The sequence below is a fragment of the Cryptomeria japonica genome, chromosome 1 (genome assembly GCF_030272615.1).
Source record: "Cryptomeria japonica chromosome 1, Sugi_1.0, whole genome shotgun sequence".
Lineage (NCBI taxonomy): Eukaryota > Viridiplantae > Streptophyta > Pinopsida > Cupressales > Cupressaceae > Cryptomeria > Cryptomeria japonica.
The window spans coordinates 176,715,254-176,727,147 of record NC_081405.1 but is presented as its reverse complement, the minus strand read 5'-3'; the positions used below and the strand labels follow the sequence as shown (position 1 = coordinate 176,727,147).

General features: G+C 36.1%; 1 protein-coding gene across 1 annotated transcript; it reads right to left on the bottom strand.

The window, feature by feature from the left end:
* Positions 1-236: 236 nt before the first annotated feature.
* On the bottom strand, positions 237-11,559 carry LOC131060921 (uncharacterized). The gene is made up of 11 exons (XM_057994360.2): positions 10,692-11,559; positions 3,884-4,174; positions 3,714-3,785; positions 3,490-3,553; positions 3,247-3,404; positions 2,733-3,140; positions 2,517-2,636; positions 1,896-1,982; positions 1,606-1,710; positions 1,426-1,512; positions 237-1,303 (listed from the first exon to the last, which is right to left on the bottom strand). The coding sequence occupies exons 1-11, from the start codon at positions 11,217-11,219 to the stop codon at positions 554-556; spliced, it is 2,670 nt and encodes an 889-aa protein (XP_057850343.2). The 5' UTR covers positions 11,220-11,559; the 3' UTR covers positions 237-553.
* Between the last annotated feature and the right edge of the window lie 335 nt (positions 11,560-11,894).

The following is an 11,894-nucleotide window of genomic DNA, read 5'->3' as shown; positions in this document are numbered from 1 at the left end:
CAAGGGAAGTCGGAATGCAAGATATAATAGCATATATGTTTCTCAAACAAACAAAAAATTCCTAAAAGAAAATGAACACCCAAATCTATATATTTTTAAGTTTGTGGATACCTAATAGAAAAGAGACCTTGTTTTGACCTCAAAAATGTAATGCATATGATTCTCATTTATGAAGGCAAAGAGATATTTTCTTGTAATACATTAAAGCAACTAATTGTGCTTTATAGATGGTGGAATAAAGAATAAACTATGACTATTGATACATGAGTTAACAGAATCCTACATTTACAAATATGCATCTGAAAAATTATCAACAAATCAGGGAGACTGCAAGAAATAGTTATGTTCAATGTTCTTGCTGTCTATGATATTAGATAAACTCCAGACTCCACTAAAACTTTGCCAAAGGTGGTGTTCTCTGCACGTCACAGATTGAACTAGCTTACATATAATAGCATACTGCATACTGAAATATTTGGTTTGTGATGGAGTTGGAATGCATAGATATAATAGCATATAGACTTCTCAATCAAAAAGGATATCCTAAATGAGTTTACATCCACCTCTTCCGCACAAAAGTGTCTTTTGACTTGTTAAAATGATTGTTTCTTGTAATTCGCTGTACTTCCTCAGGCTCTGGTGTTGATCTTCTTGATTTCAAGTTTGAATTAGTGTCTACACCTGAAAGAACATTGCCACTTCTGGAACTCTTTATATTTTGTGAGACTGAAGAAGAGCCTGAATTTCTGTTTTCATTTGTATATCTTATGTCAGCACCGTTCTTCCACATACCATCTCTTGTCTGTGATGACTGAGCTGCATTTACTTTGGAACTATGTTGTCCAGTTCTGCTATTTCCAAAAGCATACCTTCTGAATCTTCCTGAAGTAGGTGATGAACTTCTACTAGTTCCAGTGGATGATACGCTTCTAGATCTTCCAGATATAGGTGATGAAGTTCTGCTGGTTGTAGTGGACTCCCCTCTGAATCTTCCAGAAGTAGGTGAAGAATTTCTGCTGTTTCCAGTAGAATCTCTTCTGAATCTTCCAATAGCAGACGAGGATACATGTTCTTTCTCATTGTAACCTTGAGAATATGAACTTGTGTACCCATTTGCAGCTAAATCCCGATTTCCTTTAAGTGTCAAACGTTGAATTTGACAACCATTATTATTGTCAGTACTATCAGGTGATGAAGGTATGTCCAAGTCAAAAAGAAAATTGGTAGACATGACAGGAGGAATGGAAATTTCATTGTTCAAAAGTAAAGAGGGTGGTATCTTAAGATTCATTAGTTCGGAAACCTGTAAAAAATCAAAACATAAAGTGAGCATCAAGGATGGAATAACAGAAAATACAATCTAAAGAAAGATGAAATAACAGGACAGTCATAATTAAGATGGAATTTAACATAAAAAAGTTCCACCTTCTCTTCTAGACTAATCAGATCCTCTTTCAGTCTCCGGATAGTAGAATTCTTTTTCTTACAGATCTCTTCCACAATTGTTAGTCTCTGTCAACAAAAAGAGTAACAGTAAGTGAGAAATGTCATGGCATCCAAATCAATAAATTTGGAAGATGCATAAGATGAAGTACAATGCGGAACCTTTGATCTCTGTACTGCCAAAGTCATCTCTTTTATGATGGCATCTTTCTGCTTACAATCATTTTGCAGACGAGCAATCTCCTCTTCTTTTGCTGCAAAATTCAACTGTGGTCCAGAAAAATGGCATTATGAAAGCAAATATGACAAATTTCAATAAATTTAAATAAAAAATGTCAAGTAAAGCTATTTTACAGCTGTGAATAAGATCAAGTGAACTACAATTCCCAAGCTGTAACAAAAGACAGCCAACAGGCATTGATATGTTATAAGAAAATATAAAGTAAACCTACCTGACAATTGTGAATGTGATCGACTGAAGTGTGGTCCCTATGCTGTAGCTTCTCTGCTAAGTCGACCATTTCTGACTTTGCTTCTGCCTATACATGTAAGGATAATGTGTTGTCACATGATTCCTTCAATATATATTGTCATGAGCATAGTACAATTATCAAAAAAAATGGAGTCCCATTCCTTAATATATACTTGTACATGTCATGTAACTGATCATCAAATCTCGTTCAGTTTCTTTTTTATTTGTTGAATGGAGTGGGATAGAGAAATAAGGCCACATTCAGTGACATAATTGGTTTGGATAGGGAAGATCAAAGATGAAATGACAAAAAAGATCAAGTTTTGGTTGAACTTGTGTAGAAGTTTACCCATTTTAAGAGGACCACCAAGTGGGTATTTTATGTGTGGAGAAAACCATTTAGCTAGACAGCGAGCGTGAGTAAAAGATCAAATTAGATAGTTATCATTTTTTAATAAAGTTCAGGTGTCTTGGTTAATAGATGGGTATCATCTACTTCCTGAAAATATAACACCTAGTCAGACAACAGTCAAATACAGAAAATTTAATTTTACCCTGTTCTTTCAAACAACAAGAATTTTTACACGCCTTTCCAAAATACCTGATTGTAAACTCCTTGTTTAACAGCCTCAGCTAGCTTTTCTTCTGCATCTTTTACCTTTTTATCGCATTCTTTAATATACTCCCTAAGCCTTCCCAATTCAGATTCCATGTTCACTACCTACACAGAAGGGAATCTTTTACAACCAACTCCAAAGTAGTATTATCGATCGGCTATTTTTTTAATATTTAGTAAATTAGTATAACTAAAACTTACTTTTTCTGCAGCAATTTCCAATTCACTGAGCAATTTTTCTACAACAGATTCCTCTGAACCATCTTTAGACCCAGAGTTTTGTGTATCAAGAGGTGCAATGATCGTGTCCACGGTTCTCTTCACTGCAGCTACTATAGCAGAAGCAGTATCAACTTCAACAGAAGGCCAAATATTTTGTTCAGAAATAGAGGCAATAGAGGTGCAATCTGACATATCTGATAGTCGGCGTTCCTCTTGTTCTGTTGCAGCAACTGGCAGCTTATAGAAAAACCCATCTTCTTCCATTTCATCTTGAAGATTTGGCAGGAAATTTGCTTCAAAAGCATGTTCCTGCATGCTCAGCCACTGTTTCCATGCCTGAGTATCAAACTGTTTTGATGGAAAAAGCACGGAGCTTTCTGTTTTTGCCTAAACAAACAAAGCAACAAATCAAAATCAAAGCAAGAAACTTGAAAGAAATTAGGATGACATAAATCATGTGTATATCGTAACTGCCACGAGTCTGATTAAACACCTTCTCAAGATAATGGTCCAGATCTGAAGGAGAAATATTTACAGAACACAAAACTTCAGGCAAAAGAGTATGCCAGAGGTCAAATAAGGACTTCTGGAGAGAATTTATTTGTGCAGAAGCTTGCTCCACCAAAAATTTCAAATCTTCAAGGGCAAATCCTGCATTTCAGAGAAGCAGAAAATGCATTTAATTAAAAAGGAACTTATACAAAATTCAATAAATAAACAAACGCGATATTTTAACCTTGAGCTTTGTTCTGTATTCCTTCATGCATCAGCATAGCTCCAGAGCTTTCCAAGCCTTCAAACTGAAAGAAGGTTCATTCATATTTGGTTAATTTATGACTATATACAGGATCTTTAAGCCAATCAAGTATTTAAAAAGACCATCATTCGCAAATATGAGGCAAAGAAATTCAGTCTTCACAAAGTCAAATATTATCATGGAGCACTTTAGGAAAGTTAAACCTTTTCTAGAAATGAAGCAAATGCAGCCATAACATTAGATGCTTCCTTCTGTAATATGCATTCTGTCCTCCTCTGTTTAACAACACATCAAGTTGTGATCAGGATTTTGTTCAAACATGTCCATTGAGAGGTGGTGTTATTTTTCAGGATAGGAACTTCAATGGCCTTACCTTCAGTTCAAGAATGGCGGCAGCACATGGCGCATGAGGAGAATCAACTGAATTTGTCTTTGCTTCCCCTGTTTTCTCCTTACAATCCTCTGAAACTTCTGTACTTCCTTGCCCATGTGACTGCCAACTGAAAATTTTCATCAACCTTTCAATTTTGAAATCATCTTCAAGTTCTCTAACCCCATCCCCTCTCTCTGTATCCTTTTCTATCCTGATGGACTGATCCTGTAAGGAAAATATCATCTCCCACAAATCATTCAGCTTCCGCCGCATAACATCCAATGCTTGGTCCTGCAAATGCACATGCCAAAATTAAGAAAAATAAAACAGTAAAGCAAAAGACAGAAAACTAGAATTCCAAAAGAATTGAGAGACTCATGAACAACCAAGAGCTAGGGATATTGATTATTGTTTACTTCTCTGCCCACATATGTAAAGAAATATGTTAGCATCACAATCGAGATCATAATCATGCAACTCAGACTCAGGAATGACTCAGCAAGCCAATATACTTGGGCTTGAACATGGAGATCAGAAAAGATTTGGTAAAAAGCTCAGCGGTAACTAGGCAAAGATTTGAAAAGTGATAACTCCTACCTACCTAACTTATAGAGATTATAAGATTTCATGAACAACTCTGATGTTATTTCAGCTAGTCTGAAACTTAATATAGCTTGGTAAAGAGTGGAAGCACTGTTATTTTCCTCAAATTCAATAAAAACTTATGCCCCAAATAACAAGAGATGCCAAAGCTTTGCAGCTGCATCTAGGGGGGATGAAAATGACATGAATTATGAGATACACAAAGCTGAAAATAAAGAACTAACAACCTATGCTCCCTGGGGATGTATCCCCTGCCAAATTTGACCCCATCCCCAATAGGTGACATTTTCAGAAAAACAGGAAATGATCTGGGTGCTTCATTTTTTCTTTAAGAAATGCTTGGGTACGTTAGAGGATGGCTAGCTGTCCCCTATGGCCCAAGCTTGTTTTTAGTCACTTTTTTTACTCTATACAGTTGGAATGAACCATCAGCCATCAGCATTAAATGTCAATACATACCTTTATTTTCATATTTTTCATACCTTATTTTAGCATGCTGATCATATAGTCCTTACCATATTGATGTTGTCACAGGCTTGGGTATAAAATCCATTTAATCAGATTTATTAGCTGTATAAAGGACTTTACTAACATGGTGTTGGTGAGAGAGAGAGAGAGAGAGAGAGAGTTAAGACCTAGAAGACACTTTTTATGTTATTGACATCTCAGTCCATACAGGTGATATCACTTTCCTGTACAGTACATCTAGGTAATGGAAAACCTCACTTCTTATTAGAGGGTTGATTAAAGTTCAACCAAGTGATACTAATTTTCTACAGCAGCAAGTAAATGTGCAATAAGAGATCATAAATGTAGGAAATAAATGAGTATATTCAAAATTAAAAGTAAATGTTTTCCTTTATTTAATATTAACAGATTTCAGGGCCAATTTAAGAGGGGAAGTTCAAAAATATATGTCAAAAGATAACTTCAGAATGTTCATGTCATCAGTTTGTAGACCTGTTGTCATTTCTACATAAACAGATTCTTGGGCTAGTTAAGAGAGAAAAATACACATCAAAAGATAACTTCAAGATACTCATGTCATCAATCTATACAGCTGCTATCGTATGTTTGTAAAATACAGCTTTAAGAGGGAAAACCTTAACTTGATCAAGTTACTGGTCCTGGTATTGGTTCAGGTTCAGCTTTGAGTGTTCGGTTTGCAGGTTTGGGCAAAAACAATTTTGGGATTGGGTTCATTTTAGGCTTGTCAATACAAAAATATATAAAAAACAGAAATATACACATATTTGCAGCAGTAATTAAGTTCAAAATACCACACATAGCATCATGCACTATATAATAAACAAAACCACTATAAAAATAAAAAATATTAAAAAATAGAAATGTCAAGCATCAACAATCAGCCATAAATGATCAAGCATCATCATATGGGTTAATAATATGCATTGTATATTAACTACATTATCCCCTCCAAATAAATAGGTCATTTGTAGACAACAAGGAAAACAGGTAAGCATCAAGTAACATAAGGGAATATTGTTAAATTTGATGACACTATTGTAGACGAGGTCCCATAAGCAAACTTGGAAGCATAGTTCACAAACTCGGACTTGGAGAGTACTCAGCAAATAAAATAAATTCTATGGAAGTAATGCCCCCAACAAAGTTGAGGGGCAATACCACTTCTAGGGGTCTAGAGTTAGTGCCTCCAACAAGGTCAAGTGGCAACACCCCTTGCGAGGGCCTAGGGGTAACACCCCCAAAGAAGAGTCGAGGGGCAATGCCCCTCATAGGGTCTAAGGATAAAATCAAGGCAAGATCGAGGGGCAACCCCTGCCACCATGTAATGTCCCCTTTCTAGGTGACAGGAGAAGAGTAGTGGGATGGTCTATTATTTGGATCTCGTAGGCTGGCATTGGTGGATAGAGACTCACACAAGGTATTCAATATCCGGAGTTGGTGTTTCAGGCAGTTTGTGGGCTGTTGGGAGCAGTTCCTTGATTTTAGAGAGATTCCCTACTTTTTAGGAGGTTGTGGCAGTTTCCATATTTGAGGTTCCACGAGACCATACCATGGTTTCAATTTCAAGAAGATTGGGTGTGTTTCCTAGTTTCTAGGAGCATCCCTAGATTTTAGGGATGGGACTACCAGTTGGCCCATCTTGTCCGGCATCAGTCACAGACAAGTAACAAAGTCAAATTCATGTTTGGTTGGTTATTTTGGGCTATTATTGGATCTATGGAAATATTTTAGTATATTTAAATATTTCCTGAGTTAGCGATTAAATAAATTAAAATAAGGCTATGTATATAGCCATTTTGGAGTAATAAGGGGTTTTTGGCTTCATCTGGTTCGATATGCCTATGTGTTATAGCTTGTTGGAAAGGTCTTGAACTTTGCTACATGATTCTCACCTCCCGAAGTCTTTTTGGATGCTTGAAGCTATTTATTCGCAATAAAGTGATATTTTTCTATAGTTTGACGCCATAATTGGAAAAGTGTCACTTTAATTATAAAGCGCAAGCTTTATTATTCTTTAGGGTTCGACTTGCAAAGGGAAAGGAGTTATAAGGAGATGAAAACCTAATTGATAGCATCTTTGATCATTTTCAAACTCACGAATTTGGGAATTGCTCTGGAAGAGTGATTTTGGTCTGGGACGCAAACCCCAGGTCTAAGCTTGCTGGGACGTAGCCCTCAGCAGGAGTTGACAGTGGATTTATCCAGGATTGCACGAAGATTGTCAGAGATAAAAGACACATCTTCTTGTCCTGAAGATTCAGCGTGCATATTGGGGGTTTCAACAGGACAGCTAGTCTATTTCAGCTGGCACGTGATTTGCAATAGCTTCCACGTCTCCTTTGCAACCACGCCTTGTTTGTATGTTGGCTTGAAGGGTTGTATTCAGCTTATTTGGTCTTCCTTGTTCGTTGCCTGTAATATTCCTCCATCTGGCATCAATCCAAATTGAGAACAGCTCCAAATAAATGTATGGATTCTTGTTGAATACAAAACTAGGTTATTTGCCTGGTATGATTTGCAGTATTTTCAGATTGCTTAAGATTTCTTACATATGAACATTGTTTACTGTTTTATTTCACAGTTGTTGCTATTTATCAATTACTTTACTTATAACATCAAAACCAAAAAAAAAAACAATCCCTTTCTACAACTTTTGTCTATTCTATAAGATCACCGAAAAATTACAAAAATATAGTATGTTTAATTAAGAATTTACAGCAGCAACAACAAAAGGATCCATTTGGGATCTTTCACACCAAGCCCAAATTAAGACCCTAAAACTACATAAACCTTCATGGTGATATCATTTTGCATTCACTCACAATAAGATAAATGAATTTGTTTTCGTCTTTAAAACGAATTATAATAAGGTTTGGAGGGCAAATTGCACATTTTAGAGGAAAAAAAAAGTTAAAAATTAAAATAAAATTTTCCAAATTTGCCTCGGGTTCACATGAGACGAACCCACAAGCTTGAACAAGACCTTGCCTGAACCCATAGGAGTCCAAATCTGAACCCCAAACCCAAACCAGACCAGATTGAGACCCAAACTCTGCAAGGGCTGAATCATAACATAGATATAACGCTTTTTCCTCAAAAAGTGTTCATATAAGAGAGAATTAAGCTCTAGATAGCATTTTTGTTACTGCCATCATCTATCTATGCAATTAATATCACATCCATGTACAAAACAACTAAAGCAAGGAAATTGTCACTTTTACATGTTTAATGTTTATAGTTCATCCCAATTGTATGGAGACAAAATTGCAATGTTACAAGATACTGATTAGGGACAATTGAAGACTTTCTATGTTGCTGATGAAGGTTGCCCCATATAGAGATTTAAAAGTCAACAAAAGGCAAAGGCAGCAATTCGTAGACACTTCCCTAATCCTAATTTAAAAGACGTAATCAAGATTGAGCTTGTGGATTTTCTACACCCTAATGGCCAAATTATTGTAACTCTTCATGACAATTTTATAGTTGATGATCATTGTTGGTGCTACTTCCATAGCCAAACATTCTCACACCTATAAACTCTATTGTGATCAAAGTTTTATGCACGTAAATTTTATAACTTTCAACTGAATTATAATCCATGTTTTAACTTTCAAAAGTTTCATTTATAACTTTAAATTTTATAATTCAACTTTTTTACTTTGCATTAATAGATTGCTAGTTGATTTGCATATAAGAGGACTTAGAGCCTCAATCCACTCAATAAAGTGCAACCAACTACACTCAAGAAGGCACAGGGCTTGATGTTCATGTATTCCAACTTGTCTCCTTTCACACAAATTGGATACAAAGAAGGGGATATGAGAAATTATTATATCAAGCCAAAGTATACTAACTTGGACGCTTCCATTTCCCAACTTGCTATACTTGAAATTTAGGATGTGCAAACTAGCAAGCATGTGTGTGTCAATGGCACTACTTGAGGTTCTTCTTGACAAAAGATGGAACATAATGACCATGCTACATCTTTCCTTTGCTTGGAGCCCAAAACAATATAGTGCTAAGATCCTAGGTTGACAAGGGTTGCCCCATATAGAGATTTTGAAGTTACCAAGGGGTACCAGGCAATAGAAGCAAAACTCCTCCCAAATCCTAATTTGAAAGATGTAGTCAAGGTTGAGTTCATGAAATTTGTGAACTTCAATGGTCAAAATATTGAATCTCTTCATGGCAAGTTTAAAGTTGATGCTCACAAATGATAGTACTTTCATGGCCTAAAATTTTCAAACCGACAACCTCTTCCAATCTAAGTTTTAACAAGTTACAATTTGTTTTTGTTTTTTTATGTTTGAAGTTTTATTTATAATTTTAAATTTTGTAACTCTAACTTTACCATAGTAGGTTGCTAGTTCATCTGCATCTAAGAAGTATTGGAGCACATACTCCTTCATCCACTTGGTAAAATGCAACCGACTACACTCAAGAAAGTCAAATATCAAGCCAAAGCATACTAACTTGGATGCTTCCCAACTTGTTATATTTGAAGTTTGGGACGAGCCAGCTATCAAGCATGTGCATGCTAATGGCACCACTTATGATTCTTCTAATATACTAGTACCTACATTATCTAATATTGGTTGTGATGATGATGATGTTTTTGAACACCCATACGATGTTGAAAGTTGAAACCTAATTGACATTACTTTTAATTTTATTATTGAAGTTTTAATAATAAATATATATAATGACATTCAAGATTTGACTAATTGATATTGTAGTATTTTTAATTTTTTTGGTGTTTTAGTTTATATAATGCTATGTGCTATTTTGAACTTAATTACTCCTGTAAATATGTTTGTATTCATTTTTTTTTGTATACTTCTGTATAAACTAACTCAAAACAAACCCAAACCCAAAATACTTTTTACAAAATACACAAGCCAAACCTTCAAATGTGAACAAATATCAATAACTTAACTATTTGTTAGCCATGATTTTGGATTGTGCCCAGTTTTCAGGCTTGTTTCAACTGGGGTTTGGCCTCAATGTTATTTTGTCACTGTATTTATTTTGCTTTTGCATGGATGAGGGCTACAATAGAATCCCTCCAAAAATTTAGCAAAATGAAAAGCGTAAAAAATCCGTCAATGTGCTCAATTTCAGCTTGCAATGGACTCCATTGACAATGGCAAATTTTCAGTTAATTAGGCAATCTCATAACCAAGATTCTAGATCTTAAACGGCAGAAGTCAGCAAGCTGCACTCAATGCACACCTCAGAGACAATTTTGTCCTATAACATGTGAACCCCTGCTACAGTTTAATGTGCATCAAAGGCAATCCAGATCATTTGATCCTGAAGCAAATTTCCAACTTCCCATGCATTAAAACCACCATTAACTTAATTAAATTTTTTTCGAATTAATAAATAAATGTCGTAACGCTTAGCTAACGTACAGGAGACTTTTAGCATTCTATAAAATCTAGTAAAGCTTTGAATTCCAGAACAGTTTTGTTCTTGTTTGGCAAATCTATCTAATTCTATAGACTTTGGTTTCAGGATGCGGGGCCTATTAGATCCGACATTTGAATTTTATAATTTCTACATTGCACAACATTAAAACCAACTCCATTTTGGCTATAAACTCTAAGTTAAAATTCAAAAATATCAATCTGGAAAACTTAAGGTTTACACAAAAAAACAGAGCACTTCAAATAAATTTGAAATGTATATTTCTGTTAACCAAATTACAACGCACCCGGTCATGGAGAGAGCGTTGGAGGAGCATAATTTCGTTCCCGCGCTTTGAACTGGCAGCTGCAGCAGCGGCCACAGCGATAGTCAAAACCCTCTGAAGCGGCGAAAGTTGTTCCCATGTAATTTTCTGCTCAGCCCAGAATTCCCTCCCAATTCTATCATCAGACTCAGCATCCACCAAACATCCGTCAAGTGACAGCCATTCAGAACCCTCCGGATCATTTCTCTCATCACAAAACCGCCTTTCATGTGCACTGTACATTGAAAAAACCGCCGACCTCCACATGGCATCCTGAGACCGCAGATCGTTCGGAAACCGCTTCATTCGATAGCGCGTGAGCGTGGAGCCCCTGCAACGCCCCACGCGCGGTGTCATCTTAACCATTATGCTCTGTTCAAATGCCATTTTCTCCTCTTCAAAACCGCTTTCCAAAACCCTGGCAGCAACATCGTCGGTAGAAGAGCCCGATATACTCCGCAGCTCGCCAGGGCAGAGAGTGCTGCGGCGTCGCAGGCGATTTTCCTCCATGCTCCTATCAAACCCTATGGAAGCATTTCATCTCAATCTGAAAAAGAGCAGCTTATCTCCGCTATTGCATTTATCCAATCAAACTCGACCGCACAGATAGACCAGTGTATAAATTTAGCCATTCCGTTTTGTTTTACTAACAGACAAAATGGATTTGGTGAGGGAAAGTCCAAATTTGAATTCTTGCCTTAAATTTGGCGGAAAGTTAAACGAGTGCGCCGAGAAATGGCAGAGTCAGTAGCAGCTAGCTGTACGTAGTTATGGCTAAGTTTGGGGGTATTTTTAGAATGCAATCCTCATTTCTGTCATTTTAAGATTTCTATGTAGCCGTTTGAAATGGAGCGCTCCCGTAAATTCATGACCGTTTTCGCCATACATGCATTTGGGGATTCTTTTATGGAATCTTAATCTTAATTTCCATTTAATTTCCAAATTTAATGGCTGTAAATGCTTTTTCTGTTTTTTTTTCAAATTCAATTTTTGGAATATGCGGGCCCAGGTTCTATTTCCAAGGCTTTGTAGTTTTTAAAATTGGCGAATATGCTTCCCTCATTCAAAAAAAGCCCGTACTTTCTGGAAAAGTCTACCTATATGAAGAATAAAAACTGGAAAAAAACTTCCTAATTGGAAATGACAATTAATAGTTATTATTTTTTTAATTAAAAAATATTTTCA

What these genes read in the sequence shown, in the direction of transcription:
- LOC131060921 (XM_057994360.2), bottom strand. Translation starts at nt 11,219, where the DNA reads ATGGAGGAAAATCGCCTGCGACGCCGCAGCACTCTCTGCCCTGGCGAG. An exon ending in AACGCTCTCTCCATGACCGG is followed by an intron (nt 4,175 to 10,691) that starts GTGCGTTGTAAT and finishes GTGCATTTGCAG; the next exon opens with GACCAAGCATTGGATGTTAT. An exon ending in TGGAAATTGCTGCAGAAAAA is followed by an intron (nt 2,637 to 2,732) that starts GTAAGTTTTAGT and finishes CCTTCTGTGTAG; the next exon opens with GTAGTGAACATGGAATCTGA.